Source organism: Buteo buteo, chromosome 25 (assembly GCF_964188355.1).
Source record: "Buteo buteo chromosome 25, bButBut1.hap1.1, whole genome shotgun sequence".
Lineage (NCBI taxonomy): Eukaryota > Metazoa > Chordata > Aves > Accipitriformes > Accipitridae > Buteo > Buteo buteo.
In genome coordinates, this window is record NC_134195.1 from 21,321,771 (window position 1) to 21,339,505 (window position 17,735).

The window sequence follows — 17,735 nt, forward strand, 5'->3', positions numbered from 1 at the left end:
CCAAACAGTAAAGTTCGCAATACCTGTGCTCCACAGGTTCATTGCCATTACCTCACAGCACCAGCACAGGGATAATCTGCTGTAGACGATGACCAGAGGGGGCATGCTGGAAGGAAGTTGGTCCTCTCGGTGACATACAGGTAAGCACCTTCCTGAGGAACAAAATGCTGATGATGAACTCCATCCCAGCCAGACCCAGCCCAGGTACCTGAAGATACACAGCTTGAGCCCAGCAGCCCACTAATTTGCTGTCTTTACTTGAATTTTAACAAGCTACACATCACAGAAAGTAACACTTTCACCATCAAAACCCCCATTTTCAGTATCAGTCACCTAATCTTCTATTTTTTTCAGCTTGAGCAGAAAGATCAGGAGAGCCAACAACTCATTTAATTAAGGCCTGTCTTAAGTAACTAAAATCTTTAATTTAAACTCAAGTTAGACAACAGCTTAGATTTGTCTGACTGACAGCTCCCAAGGTGATCCATAACTTGTCTGTAGAACCATGATGAACGGAGATATTTTATTTCTACATGGTCCAAATTCTCCAGCTTTTCAGTCAGCCTGAGGTTTAGAAGCAAACTGTGTGTTTGTCTTGTATTTGTTCAGATAATAATGTATTTTAGACACCTGCCTGATTGCCTCGCACCATTTCCATCAAAAAAAGCTACAGGAGGGCTCTAACTAAACACAGGCAACACCAATTCACCAAGACCATACTGCCATCTTAACACCTAAGACAAGAAAAGGTTAAAGGACAGTGTTTCCTCTACTGCTCCAAAAAAACCCAAACACAAAACCACATAAAACCAAAACCCAACTCAACAATCACTTGAGTCTGCTCAAGATTTATACTTGAACTTTACAGAAGTCTGACTGGTCACCTCCATGTATTCCCCAAACCCCTTTCTATACCCCTTCTGTTTGTGAAGGATCCAAGTTATCTATTGCAAGTTTTTCACATCAAGACAACTCTCATCTTCCCAAACCTTTAATGGAGGGCTAAGTTGTAAACTAAGAACTACACATCTTTATTACCATGCAGAAATTAAATTATATTCAAGCAAGAAGGCATTGACCTCACATCAGTGGACATTAAACACACCAAACAACTTATTTAATAAATTTTATTTATGCAAAGCCAATCCAAAAGTGTTGTGTAAAAGTGAAAATCTCTTTTTACATATTAATAATTTTTTTTTCACACTTTCTGTGTGGGAAGAATGAAGATTTGACTGTTTTATTTACAGGAACCCACTTAGTTTGTTTAAAAATATAGACATTGGTATTAGTTCATTTTTATTTTCCCTAAAAGCTAATTGCTGTACAGTATACAATAGCTCAAAGTGCCCAAATAACCAAGGGTATCCCATGACAACTTGACTATAGAAGCTTTTTGTGCCCAATTAAGAATATTCTCATTTTGATGTAATGCTTCCACCCAGTGCTTGGTTTTGGTTTTTTAGGGGCTTTTTTTTTTTAAATGTATACAGTAGTCAAATTATATTACTATGTCACACCCGGTATTTCCTTAAGGAAGAAAAGTTATGTTCCTTGACCCTCCAGTTCAGCTGCTGCTATATCTGGTTCTTCATCATTGTAAATGTTTTCTGCCTAAAGACACAAAATAACACATTACAAGAGGTAGGCACAATTGTTTTTAAACAATCATCTTCTACAATTTATATAGAAAAAACATGATAGCACCAAGAAGACACAGACATCATTCCCTCCTTAAAAGGGACGTTCTCCCTGCCTTTTCTTAAAGGGCAGCCAAATTTCAGAGTGTGCACACAGTGGCTAGACTTCAGCAGTTGTCTTCTTGCATTGTTTTATTTCAGCAGCATAACCATTAGCCATTTAACCATTAGCCCTACCATGAACATTTTATTTGGACTTACCTCAGCCTCAGTCTGAACACACAAACCAAGTTAAAGAACAGGTATAAAGAACCAAAAACCTGACCTGTGACACACATTTAAGTGGGTTACTTTTTTTTTTTAACTTATCTTATTTATAAGATAACTGATCAAATTCCTGTGATGTAAAATAATATGAACTAACTGGAGAGTTAAAAGGCATCTTGCTTCACAGTGAACATGCAGGGGATAGGGGGAAGAGTAAGTCTTGGCTAGTATTGGATGTAAGTTTGCAACTGTCACATTTATTCTGAATATTAACTAGTACCTAAGACTTGGAGTCAAGAATTAGCTAGCAGGTGTATTCAGGTTGTTTTAGCCTGTTTTCTTTTGAAAGTCTTACTCTCTAATCTCACAGTGTAAGAAGTACAGGGGTTAGACTACTTTCAGTCACTGAAGGCACAAGCTGCCCTAAGAAGAACAAGCCATTTATTTCAAGTTTCATTTATGCAACAGCTTCAGAGCAACTCAGGAGCTGTTGTGACACTCACCATTTGCCATATCTGCATTATGTTGTCCTCCGATACAGAACAGATTACCCAAGGCTCATTAGGATTCCAGCTGAAGTCTGAAATTTTGGCAGTGTGTCCTCCATGAATAAACTGTTAAAAAAACCCACAAGCTTCAGTAAGCCATCTCATCTCTAGAGAGGAGTCTGCTAAAACCCAAGATTCAGAAGTTAAATTCATCATGCTGATGACTACACAAAGAAGAAAAACTTGCTACTAGAGATTCACAATACAGACGTGAAGAAGGTGTGGGTGAACCAGCGCATTCCGTTCATTGCTTACAGACACGGCTGCAATTGCTGCGACAGCATTTAAGATGACAGTTCATATTATTATAGTGACAACTGACTGACATCCTCAAGATGGCACTACTTCACACAAGGTTGGGCTGTGAAATATGGCCATATTTTATATCCATTACCTCATCTAATTATATGAGCACTTATACAGTTACACAGGAAATGGGGAAACCAAACTATAAGCATTTTTGATTGTTTCCTGAGGAAGCAAAAGAAAACATAAGCTTTTGTACATCAGTAAGGTTAGCTATATGGGACCTAATTGGTTTAATGCAAGAGAAACAATCTGAGGCCTTGGCTTTACACGCATCCAGTTATAAAAACGCACGAACAAGCACATGGCTAAACTGTAAGTATGTTCAATAAAGAAGTGCAAATCATGTCCAGACGAGCTTTGAAAAAATCATGGCATTCAGAATTGAACAGAGGAAGCCTACTTCAAGTTAGAGCTATGGACTAAAAACTGGGGAGGTGGAAAGATTTAAAAGCTGCTGCAGTATTAGTAGCACAGTCACAGGGCATCATACTGCCATACAGCTTGTCAGCAGATTGAAACCTAACAAAAGCTTACCAGCAGTTCAGGAGGCCCATCTTCTGCATCCTCTGCAGACTGCTCTTCTCCAATTTTACTGGAAGAAAGTAGTTTATACTTTTTATTAATAATGAAAATTGCATCCTGTATCAGCTTAACTTAACAGTTCCTAGCCTTTCTTTCCAATATTTGCTTTTGCTATTGGTTTTTCTCACTGTCAAATAATGTAAGCCTCAGGTACAACACATCAACTGTTTGGCATTATCATTACTGAAATAGAATCTAACTTGTTAAGTGCATGGAGGCAGAAATCACTTATTACTAAAGCAACAGAAAACAATTCTATCAGCAAGAAATCCTCAAAGAGAAGTAACATGAGAATGTTACACACATACTGTGCTGCTCCTACTGTATACTTGAAAGACTAGGTCCGAGTTCAGCAAGCAAGGAAGGCTAGAGAACAGCACAATCATGTCTACCAAATAAAGTAGGTCTGCAGCCTTTTTTTTAACTGTCTGTTCATATATACTAAAAGAAAGGAAATGCTCTTCACCTCAGATCCCATACATTAAGCCGACGATCAGTACCACTCGAAGCAAGAATTGTTTCGTTATGAGGAGACCAGTGAACCTATTGAAAGAAAACAACTTGACTGGAGCACAGTGACTGATTTCTAATGCATATCCTGTATAACCACCACCTGAGCACTAATTTTCAACAACTAGACTCAATACAAGTTTCTTCCAGCAAAAAGGATGTCCTATTGCTCAAACAGAGTGCTTTCATCTTAAGATTTCTCAGATTGAACAGCCAACATTATTTCACTGTTACAGATTTACCATATCATGAGATTTACTTGTCTAAAATTCACTGTTACTTGCACCTATTAAGTAGGCAGAGTTCACAATATTAGATTTGAACCTCAGTCCTCTCCACAGCAGGAGATTTTAGAGAAACCTTCTACCTGTACTGAGCGTAGCTGCAAGCTCCCAGTATCTTTTTAGCAGTAAGTTGTGGACTACGTGCTTCAGAGTCAAGTGGGGAAAGGTAGAAAGTAATTATGTGGTACTGTCTGTACTTGTTGAACCAAAATTCACTATTAATGTTTAACAGACTTTTATTTATTGTGGTCAGTCACCATAGGAAAATTTACATGTTCTTGTCCTAGTCAGTACTCTTATAGATTTTGTTACAGGTTGTGAGAAAAGTTTACCCACCTGAAAAATTTCATCTTTATGAGACTCAAAAGAATGGAGTTTCAATTTTAAATTTCGAAGGTCCCATAGAGCCACCGTCTGGGAGAAGTAACAAGAAATAATTTTTACTATAATGGCTAATGAACTGTCATCTAAAATACTTATAAATTTGAAGTATGCACAAGTAAATACCTTGTCAGCAGAACCAGTTGCTAGAATGAACTCACTGTAAGGGTTGAAGGACAGACAGTTGACCTCAGCTGTATGAGCATCTACAGAATGACTTGGCTTGGACGTAGTATTAGATCTTGTGTCCCAACTGTTGCAATGAAGGGTTTGGGGGAGAGTGAAGGGCAGGGAGGAGAGAGCAAGAGTGAACATAAATTTTCACAGGAGGTTCTTTTTCACTACACTACACATTAGTTTAAGAGACTACTTTATTACTAAACCTAAGTCTGAAGCTACAGTTTTTACTGAAAAACCTTTCAGGATTTTGTGTCTGTTGTACATGAGCAGTTCGGACCAGGAAGCCGATAAACGTATTAATTACATCTTATTTTCAAACTATGTGTACACATTAAATGCATGCAGATTTCAGCAATTCTGCAGCATTACTATAGTTGATTGCACTAAAGAGCTACACCATACCATTCCATAATTCACATTTCTTTTTAATCTAAGTGCTCTGGACTGGTCCACTGACAGCACACAGCAGGCACTATCCGAAAACTGCTTAACCCCAACTTACATCATAAGCTTCTGATCATCAGCCACAGATCCAAACAGAGATTCATGAAGCAGATGCCATGCCACATCTTCTACTACTGCAGAATGCCCAGTAAAGATTGCTTTCGCATCAACAATTTTGCCTTCTTTTGGTCCAGCACTTACATCCCATAAACACACAGTCTGTAAATAAGAGTCATATTCTATTGTTATGTAGACTTCAACAGTGTTATCTTAATAAACAAACAAACAAATCACATTCTACGTATAAACAGAGAGATGACACTCCTGCTCCTGAAACAGTTCTTTGTTTTTGAAAAAGAACACTTAATATACCATAAGTTAGAAGTCAGCTGAGTTAAGTCATCCATTAGTTTTCTTCAAACTCAAGGTTCAAGGATTATTTTTAAGGTCACAAAAGCAATTTACAAAAAGCATCCCTATTTCAGTAGTAAAAGCATTTCACTTTTAAAGCCCACACAGAAATTTGCTAGCTATTAGTCCAACTGATCTTTGAGAGCCTTACTAATTTATGGTCCCAGACCCAAGCCAGTTTAAAGGGTTGTTATACAACAATATCTTCCAGCAGACAACTATAAAAACATTCTGTTCTTACATCACTGAGAATGTTACAAAGAACTGATTGTTGATTACAGCCTAAAGCCAACCGAGAGCCTTTAGAAATATAATTACAATAGGTGAGAACCTCCCCACATAACAATATATAGCTACACTAACTCAGTTTTTCTCTAATTATCTATTACAGCATAAATTGGGGGGGTGGTTTGGTTTTTGGGGGTTTTTGTTTGTTTGTTTGTTTTTAAACAGGGGAAAAAATGTGCTTTTTACATGATCATCTGATGCACTGAGAAGATGTCCACTCAAATTTGAGTTCCATGATAAGCCATAGCCTTCTTTCTGGTGCCCTCTTAATCTAAGGTCAGGATTACACTCTCCACTTGGGTCTGAAAGAGAGGAAATTCCTTCCATTTAGCTACACCTTGCATATCAATCCATAGGAGCATCATTATTCCTAAGAACTTTGTTTCCATTACAATAATGGTATTTCATACATCAGCCTCATTTGAGAATGCTGCTTCTATAAAGATTCTCTCATGATACTGAGCATAACGAGGCAGTTAGAAGTCACCAAAGATATGGGCCTTCTGACTTGGATTCCAGAGCCCATCACCTCTCCTCCTAATTGGAGTTAAATACAAGTTTACCTTTCGACAAGAGGCATTTTGCTTAACTTCAAGGAGTCTGACCCACCTGGTTTTGAAGGATGTTTAGTGTAGTCAAATACCAACACATCAGCCGACGGTGTTTTTGTAGCAATGATGCAGGGATTCTGCGGCATGTAACGAGCACGGTTTACTTCACCTTCATGGTTAATTTTAATCTCCGTTTCAATTTTGCCAGTCACAGATCCAAAGCCACCAAACTCTACATTTGTCAGAAAAAGGTCGGTTTATCACATCAACTATTTTAAACAGGTTAAACAGCATTTCATGCATCTCCTCCACTCCAAGAAGCAGTAGTAAGCAGCTTATCATAATACAATAAAGATTATGACAGACTAGCACCATGTGGTACAACAGTGTTAACAATAGATATTTTGAATCCTCTATGGTAGAAACTAAAGCTCTGAAAGAGTTTGTATTTGAGGTAGATGGATATCGGTTTTCACCACAACTGACAACGCTGGCAGAAACGCTAGTAGAGATTGTATATCATGTTACCTAAATTATTCTGAAATAAGAAGTTTCCTCTTTTTAGTCACTATTAATGATCTAGAATTAGTGTGACCTGCTAAGTATACGTCAGCTTTCGTATTTAACAGAAAGTCAGAATACCTTTAGACAGGACACTTATTAACGCTACTGCTAAAACATAATCTGAAGAATGCATGCACTGCCCACCTCCTTTCTCACTGTCATATTGAGAAGCATCAAACTGATCATCATTGGGAATCTGGACTCTTGCAACAACCAGGTGGTTCTGTTCATCAGACGTGTGCGTTCCCAAAACCAGCCAGTGTAGAGCATAATCCTTTCCTTCCGGCCTGTTTAGAATAATAAATGCATGGAATAAAATTAAGTGCTCTGTTCCAGAAGTTTGATAGCTAGCATCAACAACATTCAAGATCCAAACTTCTCCAGGGAGCTAGAAAAGAGAGACTCATGTAAGAGATCCTTTCCTTTGTCACAAGAGACTTGTGCCATAAAGTGAACTACAATCTGACATAAACAAGCCAAAGACACAATCAGCAAGGCTAGAGTGACAACACAAGTCAGTAGCCATTGCCACTCTGGCTTGAAAGGGATAACTACAATTTGCATAGTAGTTAAAGGTGATGCTAATACCTAGTTCTGTCTTTAATTCCCCTAGCAGTTGCACAGTATTGATTTAGAAAACAATCAATATTACTTTCTATAAAACACAAATACTGCGGACAAGCAGCAATCTATTTTAGTTACTTCTCATAGAAACTTTTGCTGCTACTATTTCATTTCAGAAGCTCGTTTCTAAACACTGCACAATTCCTAGCTAACTAGAATCAAATTTCTCTTCTGGTGGTTACATGCAACATTTAGACATTTAGTAATAAGTGAAAGGCTGGATGGAGAGTGCCATTTATCGCTGAAAGGAAAAATTTTAACAGTCAAACCCAAGCAAATTCTGCATTCTTGAAAGCAACAAACTAATTACACTGTCTGAATCCAAGCAAACAGGAATCACTGGGACAATCAAAAACCACCATAGGTATTACGACACCACTTCCAAGGCATCATCATACATTTTGAGGGGGAAAGAAAAATACAAAACAAAACAAAAAACACACAATGCACACGCACTTACTTGTGTCAGGAACAGGTGTCCCATCATGTCAGGTGCCATACAAAGAGACAGTCCTTGCCTTAAATGGCTTACATATTTTGACACTGGATAATTGGAAATACCAGGTTTTAAACTGAATATAAAGTCAATCTGCAAAATACGAGGCAAGCAGAAGTGTTCCTCATCAGGGCTCCACACCCTCACATCCCCACTTCATTTTCTCCATGCCACAACTAGTTAGCTCACATCTCTCAACATCTTCCCCAAACATTCTGGTATACAAAATTAAGTGATCATCTAACACACCAAGTATAACATCACATACGTAAGGTGGAATTTTAAAGAGGAAAGAGACCATCCTCTGATTATTGCGTGAACTTCACACACAAGCTATTTTAAAACCTAGCTGTATCCAGTTCATGACAATGTGAGGGACCCAGACCTTGCCCACTACCTGAACGGAGCCCTGAGTGGTTACTGCAACAATTTACTGTCTACAGTAGCTGGCACATGAACAGAATCTACCCCCATCTTCATAATTCTTTAAGAAATTAACCAGTGAGGCCACAATTTTCAGGGGGAGGGGGAAGAATGGGAAAATTAAAATACATGAAGTCAACAGTGAGCCAGGGACAGAACCAGTATGTGAAGCACCAGTCTTAGAACAACAGCCCCTTAAATGAGTCCAGACTTAAAACAAAATCAAGAGACAGATACTATGGCTTCTACAGGAGAGTAATCTGTAGTGCATATGAGGAAAAACAGTCTTGAAGAAAAAGCTAGTTTAGTACCTAGATTTCTCTCATCTATATCTATCTAACTATAAAAGTGTTAGGTCTCATATATCAATAAATTGGGAAAGATTTATCTCTTCACACCTCACAACATCTTCTGCTAGCCTAAGCTAGAGTTGTGTAAAGTATCAGGTTGTGACTTTTTTCCCCAAAGCTTCTGCATACCCGAAGGGTTTTTAAAGTTGTAAGCACTATAAAGCGTTACAAGCTGACAGAGGAGTCTAACCCAAATTATTCTCGTCTCGCACGGTTTTCATCCTCGAGTTACTTAGCAGACGTGGTTAACAGAGACAGAAAGAGCTGCGGAACAAGCAACTGCACACAGTCCCAGCTCCCGCCTCGCAAACTAAACGAATCGGCAGCGGAGCCCGGTGCCTCCCCGGCACCTCCCAGGCCTCTCCTCCCTTCTCTCACCTGGTCACATCAGGCAACCACTGCACGGTGAGGCTGGGCCACTCCAGAGCGTGTGTCATCACCAGGTCGTACAAGAAGGGGGTGTTTTTCTTCCAGATCTTGTACTCCTCGCTAATGACGCGCTCCTCCACCGTGTCCTCCAGCACTGCGGGAAGGGAGAGGGATGAACCAGGGGCTCGGAACCGGGGCCGCCGGGGGCCGGGGTAGGAGCGGGGGTCCCCAAGCGCCCTCAGGACAACTGCCGCCGCCTCACGCCCGCTACCACCCCCTCGGCAGCTCCCTGGAGAGGAATCCCGGAGCGCCTCAGCCCCGCCGCGCCACCCGGACACACGCGTCCTCACCCCCGGCGAGGGCGAGGAGGGGGTCTCCTACCTTCCTTGCTCGCCATTTTGGGCGTGCGCCTGCGCGCCCGCAGGCGAGGCGCGGCGCAGGAAGCAACGGCTAAAGGCGCCGGAGGGGGAAAAGGGGGAGAGGAAGGAGAGGAGGAGGAGGAGGAGGAGGAGGAGGAGGTCGGCAGGGGGACCGAGGGCGGCCGGTGAGGGCCCAACGCCGCCGCCGCCGCCCCGCGCGGGCTCGCCGCCCGCCAACCCGCGCCTCAGCGCCGCCGCGCATGCGCTGCCGGCCGGCCAATGGGGCGGGCGGAAGGGGCGCGAGACGGGGCCGGCGGCGCTCCGAGCCTGAGAGACGGGAGCGCGCAGGAGCCCCCAGCGGGAGCGGCGGGAGCGTGTCCTGCCCCGGGAGCGGCGGGCCCGGCCCCGGGATGACGGGGCGGAGCGGAGGAGGCGGCGGAGGAGGAGGCAGGCGGCCCGCGGGGGGTGTGCGGGCTCTGGGGAGGCGGGTCGGGCCGGCCGCGCTGTTGCCGCCAGGTGGGGCTGTCGGGCCGGCGGTGCCGGCCGGGGGGGGGGGCGCTTCGTGCCGCCGCTTCGTCCCCGCTCAAGGGCGCGACGGGGAAACCCCCCCCCGCCCCCCCCTCCCAGTCAGCTCCGGCCCGGCCGCGGTGCTGAGGCGCGGGATTCGCCGTAGGCGCGTTTGGTTTGAGGAGCGCGGTCCGCTCGCCAGAATTCTGCCGTTGCCCCCAAGCGGCGTCGGTGCCGCGCCGCCGCGGGCTTAACGGCTCCTCTCCCCGCTCGGGCCGTGCCCCCCGGGAAGAAGGCGGACGGTGGGTGCCGCCGCAAGCCGGCCTGGGAAGCAGTCTCGTCGGGACTGCTGCGGAAGGTCGGGGCACCGCAAGGCTGTCCGCCAGTGTCGTTTACACTCGTCTTCCTTGCACCGGGATAAAATACAAATTCGAGATTCTGGAGGTGTTAAATCCCCCGAACGCTCGGGAGTGGGTGACGAGCAAAAACGTTCTTCTGGCCCTCCTCTTCAAACTACCCTGCGTGTTACTGCTGCTCTAAGGCGCGTTTACCAAACGGGGCACCAGTCATTGTACGTTAGAAGTCGAAATTGAGAAATGGGAGTAGTTTTATTACTACTTAAATCATTCATGAACAGAACCCAGGGTACATTCAGAAAGGAGGGACAGTGCAGGCAACGAGAGGGAAATGAGAGCAAATGACTCGTTCTGCGGAAGTGTCCAAAAAACAAAATGCAAGATATCCCTTTCCACCACTCAGAAATTACAATAATTTAGCCATTAAAAGAGGAAAGAACAGCCCGCGTAGTTAACATCAGTTAAAAAATTATCCCGGCACGAGTGAAGACTAGAGATCAGCCTCCTATGTGGAGGCAGCTACATCCAGGAAACCTTGGGGAGCTCCGGGGGGAGCGGGGGCGCGCGGTGCTGCAGCCGGCTGTGCCGGACTGCTGCGGTGCTGGGCAGCCAGCCGTGGGCCACAGGGCACGCTGCGCAGCACGGAGCACCGCTCCGGCCCTGGCGCAGGGGCTGCAGAGGTTCTCGCTGCGGCAGCGGGTTTCTCTGATCTGTGCTCCACAGCATACAGAAGTTTGGGGCTTTGGCAGTAAAATGGAAGTTTCTTGGAGATGCAGCAGCTACCAGGCGGCCTGTCTGCATTTGAAACAGATTTAGCAGCAAAGAACGGCAGTTGACCTGTAGGTGGTATGTCTTAGTATGTAGTAGCTAATAAGCCCTAAATTGTATTAAAAACTTAGATATTAATCCCACTTTACAGCTAGAAATCTGTAAGTAAAAATGGGTGCAGGGGCCACAGCTGAATAAAGAGTTACTGTTTTCCAGCAATGGTGCTGAAGGTGACAGAATGTTGCTTAATTTTCTAGAAGAAATGTATGTTTGAACTGTTTGTTAGTTGCGGTTAGGGCGTGGAAGACACTGAGCTGCATTATTGAATGCTCAGTCACATAATATCTGTCAGTCTTACAAGAGGTTTAAATTCTATTATTGGCTAATAGGGTCAGTGGTATTGTCTGACTATAGTGGCGAGTGACACATACAAATCAAACATACAGCTTTGCCACCATGCCTGCCCAGCCTTTCTGTTCTCTTGTTTCAGCTGTCGCTAACCAAAAGACCATTTAATTTAACTGCTTTCTGTTCAGCTTAAATGAACTGTGCTTGCCACAGGTAACAGCCTTAACCAAGGTAGATCTTTCTGGCAGCTAATAACACTATCCAGCATGGGAAAAATAATGGAAATAGAGGCAGTTAGGTGCATGGGTTTTCTTACCATGTTCTGAGTTACAGTCTTAAGATGAATTCTTGCTTCAGTATTAAACTCAGGGAGGTGAATCCTGTATCGCTAAGGCTCATATGCCTTCCTTGAGTCCCAGAAGGGGAGGAAATCAGCTCTGCAGTGGAGCCCACTGTGCTCATCTAGTGTAGGGACAGGGGAGAGGGGAGCATGCAGCCGAATAAGAGCCGGCATTTTTTAATTTCCCTCTGTGAGGACACTCTTCATGGGCTGAGCCTTCTATGGTCTGGACTCCAGTTTTTCAAACAAGGAATCCAGTTATGGAAAATATTTATGTTAGGAGAGGCTGGAGAGTCAGAGGCTGGTAATAGCAGCTGAAGATTGTAGCATGGGAATCGGGGAAGAAGGCTGAGGTAGGCAGCCAGCTCCTCAAACAGGAAGCCTTCTCTAATGAACCGTTGCTTTTTTGACCGGAGTGTTGAAAAACAGAAATCCTTTGGTGACGTTAAATAACTATAATCTTCTCCTTAAACCTGCACAAATTGGAATTAAAGCTATGTGTGGCTTACTTCAGAATGAGAATCTTGTTAAATTAATTGGAAGCTGCAAAATAATCCACTACATAGGAGTGCACCAGTGAGTGTGTTAACACAGACACAGAGCCTTGATCATACAGGTTGTGTTACCAGCTTGCCTTTGGCAATGCTTACTAGTTGTTTTGGTATTTGCTGCCAAGTATGTGTCTACTCCTACAAAGTGCTGAGGCCTTCCTAAAATGTTGGAGAGTGAAGACTGAACCTTTCAGAGTCTGTGTGTTGTTACAGAGCGTTGATCACTTAAACCTCAGATACTGGATAAAGGAAATCTCTTGTCAGGCTTCCTGGTTTTAAGTGACCTCTGTTAGCTCTCACTGAAGGCTGATTACATGGCCCCTTGAAAGATCAAACCTTTATGAGTATTTGGGTGGGATGCTGTTTGTGCCTTTTGCTTTAAACAACAGTATTCGTTGCCACAGCTTACCTGGAAGTTGAGGAGGAAAATGTGAATTAGTTTTGGAAAATGATAAACAAAATTGTCCTTCAGTGATGTCATGTAGGGCTTGGCTGAACTGTGGGTGAAGAGAGGAATTGCTCCCTGACCCTCCACAAATTTTTGCAGACTCTTGTTTAGGATCTGCAAATTCTATTGGGTTCTAATGGGCTGCCAGGGCTAGTAGTAGCTTTGGTGAACAAAACCTGTCACGCCTATATATCAAAATAGTTGGTAAGTGACCAGCACCATTCTCTTCTTGTTAGCAATTATACTTGCACACAGACACATTTTCTTTTAATTTAAATCCTTGCACCAAAAATCCTATTATTAAGTGCTTTTCTCTTATTGTCATGGAAGAGACAATTTATAAACAGTACAGCTATCAAAGAAGGCACATCATCGACTCTTAGGTTGGTTATTTGCAATTCATCAGCATGGTTATATCTGTGACCACACATCTAAAACACATCCTTTGATTCCCACACTTTGTAAGGAAAGTAATTATCCAAGGCCCTTGTTCATCACTTGCAGTATGTGTAAAATGTGTGATAAATTAGTTTTGAAGTAAAAGAGTGACTTGAATCATAAGCTTTATTTTATTAAGCTATACTTCTTTCAAACCTAAGCATGAAATATTGCATTTTCATTTCAGTAAAAAAAAATCTGTCTCCTGCATCTTCAATTGTATGTGCTGCATTGTGCTTCAAATCACCAGATACACTTATGAAGAATTATATGCACTTCTTAATTTTCAACTTGAAGACACGTATGCTGATTTATTACTCTGCAAAGAATTAGCTGGTTTGTGGATGCTTGTGTTTCTTACACATTATGCAGAGCTGATGGATGTTCATAGCACAACTCAGCAAGTAGGTATAGGTATTACTGTGAATGACCATCTCAGTCAGGAAATTGTTTAAAGAAAATCAAGTTTGCACAAAAACTCAAAATTGCCCATTGGAAAAGTAAAGTAACAGCCTCAGCATTTATTATTCTCCAATATATTTGCTGTCGTTGCATAGTCTCAGTAGCCGGTTTGGAATAAAGCATCATTTCCATCAAACATGCAGATAAGAAAAGCACACCTCAGTTTAATTGATGCAAACATCCATTCAGAATTTCTTGAAATGTGACCATGTTTATTTTCTCCACTGCTTATCCAGTATTTCTTTGTATTTACCCAGCAATTATTATCTCCCCAGTATAAATCACACCTAACCAATACCCTGCTGTCACAGAAAATCTTGAGCCATAGCAGTGTAGCAGTGTCTTGGACTCTCTTGTTCTCTGTGACATGCAGTTTGGGATTTGTCTAATGACAGCATGTCTCTAGCGGTTCACTTCTAAATAGGCTTGGCTGTGTTTTATCTTGATACGCAACATATGTACGCTACATAGCCATGTGCAAATGATGGCTTTCACTCTGCAACAAATAAAGTATGTTTAGGAATGTCAGTACTTAGGGGGAAGCATGACTCACTCGGATTATATGCAGCACTGTAGACAAATACTCCTCTTGCACCTTCTAGGTGGGATTGTTCCCACTATGGGGATGCTGTAGTGGGAACTCATGATCTACATGTGTTGGATGACTAGGAGCATTTGTCACGCTTCCAGCTAACCATTGTAGGTTGTATTGAACTTCATGCAGCAAATGAGAAGCAATCCTATGGCAGTCTTGTGCATTCCTTCAGTATTCAGGAACATACTGCGTTTAACCTTTGGTGTAGAACGTGGGTTTTGCTGGAACATACAAACTAAGCTTGTTCTTATACAACAAGCCCGCCTTCCCCTCCCAAAATAACATTAACACTGCACTAAGCCCAGACTAATAAATCCAACCCTGCTGAACACTTTTTTGTTGCTTGCCATGGACACGGCAGCATTCCCTCAACACCGAGGCTTGCTGGGCTATTGCCGTGCTCTGTGGCATTTGCTTAGCATTTTCTGTGCATTTTTTTAATAATTCCATATAGAATGGCAGGTAAATTATTTGAGACATAGATATCAACATTTACATAACTCGCTTGGTACACTTCTATTAATTTTGCACAGAGTAATGGAACTGGTGGAATTACTGAGGAGCAGGGGAATATATGACTAGTTTTTAACAGATCATCCTATGAAACAGTGCTGCAGTATGTGCTGGTTTGCATGCTATACATTTCCAAGCAGATGTCAGATGTGCTTTCATTGTATAGTCTGCCGCAGTTCTGCAGCCTTACTGGCCTGGACAGATTATTGCCCATATGTGGAGTCTGCAGACCGGTAGGGATATTAAAAGAAATGGTAGAGAATATTTTGCTCAGCGGAAAATACTTCAGCTTTTTGATAGAAGTAACAGACGTGCAAATTTGTACAATAAACAATCTATTTTCCTAAAAGTATAAATGCTTAAACGAGTGCCAACAGGGAGATTTTCAATAAAATGGAAGGAGACATCTGACTTCTGGAGCTTCCAGCATTTGGCTCAGTGGAGTTCCTCGTTGCTTGTTGCCCTGGCCTCCCTCCTGGTGATCTTGGAGGAACTTGGGCAGCAGGAATAGGGTAGTTCCAAGCCTGTGTCTGGGTCACGGGAATCAGAGGAGACTATAACCCAGAAGCTGCTGGTTTCAGTTATATGGAAAGGAGTCAAGGCAAACTGCTGCTCTCAATGATGTGCTGAAGCATCGTCAAGCACAGGAAAGTCTAAGCCTTCCGTGCCAAAGAAGGTGAAAGGGAGATGTTTATTATAATCCGTTTCCTCTTCATCTTCCACTCTAGGGCTTAAAAGCCTCTGCAAGTATTCAGTGAAGGAAATTGATCTCTGCTCTTGCCTTCTAGTCTTTGGGAATGTCTCCCCACCTGAGCTGCCTGGCCTTCTTTTTCAGAGACTTCTCTGAGGTCACCATATGGTTTCTTTCTTTGTTCTTCACTCTTACTCTTTTGAGACTTGAAGCAATTAATAACAGCATTATCTTCAAGGTTCTTGATATCTCAGAGGTAAATCCACTGAGAGAGGAACCATGCAAAGCTGTTTTAGCTCACTGATCAGTTTCTGTGGTAATGAAGATTTTTGTTTGTTCTGTTTGATTTACTCAGTCATTATGGCAGAACACCCTCAGGTGCAGTCTTCAAAAGCTCTAGAGATCTTGAATTTTACATGCTGTCTTCTTTCCAAGTGTTTTGAATACTGAGAACCACAGTACTGCACAGAGTATGTAGTAATGGATAGGTGTTATGTCAGATGGCTGTACAGCTTTTTACTTTGGGAAGCAGAGGCTGGGGCCAGATTTAACTATGGATTCACAGTGTGTTAGGGACATCATACAAGGGAAGAAGGAACAGGCAGATAGAAGATCTGCTGAGACCAGGTTGGCGCCTGTTTACATTTCTGCGGTCGGTTCTAAAACTGACGGGTACCCAAGCATCTTAGGAGTATCCGGCAAATAAAGTTTGCTGCTGTTTACTCCCAGTTACTCCCAGTAGTGTCTGCAGCTAAAGCAACATAGCCACATGTTCAGAAATGGGAGAAAAGAAAGATAGTGGCACTGCCCTGTCATGTCAGAACTGGACTTGAACATGTTCTGCAATTAGCAGTCTGTCTTTTATTCCCTGTGGGCCAGTTCAAAGTTCATCATGCTGTTAATGCCATTTTGCAAAACGTTTCAGAGTATGTTTTTATGAACAGCTTAAGCCAGTCTAAGACCATAATAATGCTAAAAGCAGCAGACCTGGTCTCCCCTCTTGCTAGCCACTCTTCTGCCCCTGCCCTTGTGTCAGTGCTAACATTCATGTGGTCAGTGGGGAGCTGAGTCAGGTCCCCAGTTTAGTTAATTTATTTTTTTTAGCAGAGTTGATTTTCAGCCAGATGATCATGCTGAGCATCCTCACTGCGTGTCTTCCTGGTCTTAAACCTGGCATGCAGGGGAGCACATGGTCAAGGGCAAGAGCAGGGACAGCTCCATTCAGGCTCTGGTTTCAGATTAGTTTGCACCAATTGTGAGGTTGCACCATAGGCCATGCAAGTCAATAGTGTTAGCACTTTAATGCTAGTTTGCTGCTGTGTCTGGAGTGTTCAATTCCCTCAACAGCCAGCTAGTAGTAGTGTCATGGTTTAACCCCAGCCAGCAACTAGGTACCACGCAGCCGCTTGCTCACTCCCCCCCGCCCCAGTGGGATGAGGGAGAGAATCAGTGGGAAAAGTAAAACTCCTGGGTTGAGTTAAGAACAGTTTAATAGTACAGAAAGGAAGAAAATAGTAACGATAATGATGGTGATGATGATAATAATATGACAACAATAATAATAATAAAAGAATTGGAATATACAAAAGAAGTGATACACAATGCAATTGCTCACCACTTGCTGGCCGATGCCCAGTTAGTTCCCAAGCAGCAATCCCTGCCAAGCCAGCTCCCCCCAGATTTTATACTGGGCATGACGTTACATGGTATGGAATATCCATTTGGCCAGTTTGGGTCAGCTGCCCTGGTTGTGTTCCCTCCCAACTTCTTGTGTCCCTCCAGCCTTCTTACTGGCTGGGCATGAGAAGCTGAAAAATCCTTGACTTCATATAAACACTACTTAGCAACAACTGAAAACATCAGTCTGTTATCAACATTATCCTCATACTAAATCCAAAATATCGCACTGTACCAGCTACTAGAAAGGAAATTAACTCTATCCCAGCCGAAACCACGACTCTCTGCCACTTGTCTGTCTTCTGCAGATGAGGAAACTGAGAAAGAAGGTGAAAACTCCATTCACGTGTGCTTTCATTTGCTGGCATGGGAGGAAAGCTTTAAAATTTCTACTTAGTTACTGGTATAAATGGCATATATAACTAGGACTTCAGTGAGAGGCAACTGAGCTAAATATGAGT

At 42.8% G+C, this 17,735-nt stretch overlaps 1 protein-coding gene across 1 annotated transcript; it reads right to left on the reverse strand.

Moving 5' to 3' along the window:
• Positions 1-1,090: 1,090 nt before the first annotated feature.
• Positions 1,091-9,842, reverse strand: RBBP7 (RB binding protein 7, chromatin remodeling factor). The gene is made up of 12 exons (XM_075057408.1): positions 9,603-9,842; positions 9,231-9,375; positions 7,104-7,246; positions 6,454-6,627; positions 6,031-6,146; positions 5,204-5,364; positions 4,648-4,774; positions 4,477-4,554; positions 3,813-3,889; positions 3,299-3,356; positions 2,411-2,521; positions 1,091-1,614 (listed from the first exon to the last, which is right to left on the reverse strand). Exons 1-12 carry the CDS (start codon positions 9,616-9,618, stop codon positions 1,546-1,548), a joined length of 1,275 nt encoding a protein of 424 aa, XP_074913509.1. The 5' UTR covers positions 9,619-9,842; the 3' UTR covers positions 1,091-1,545.
• Positions 9,843-17,735: the final 7,893 nt, after the last annotated feature.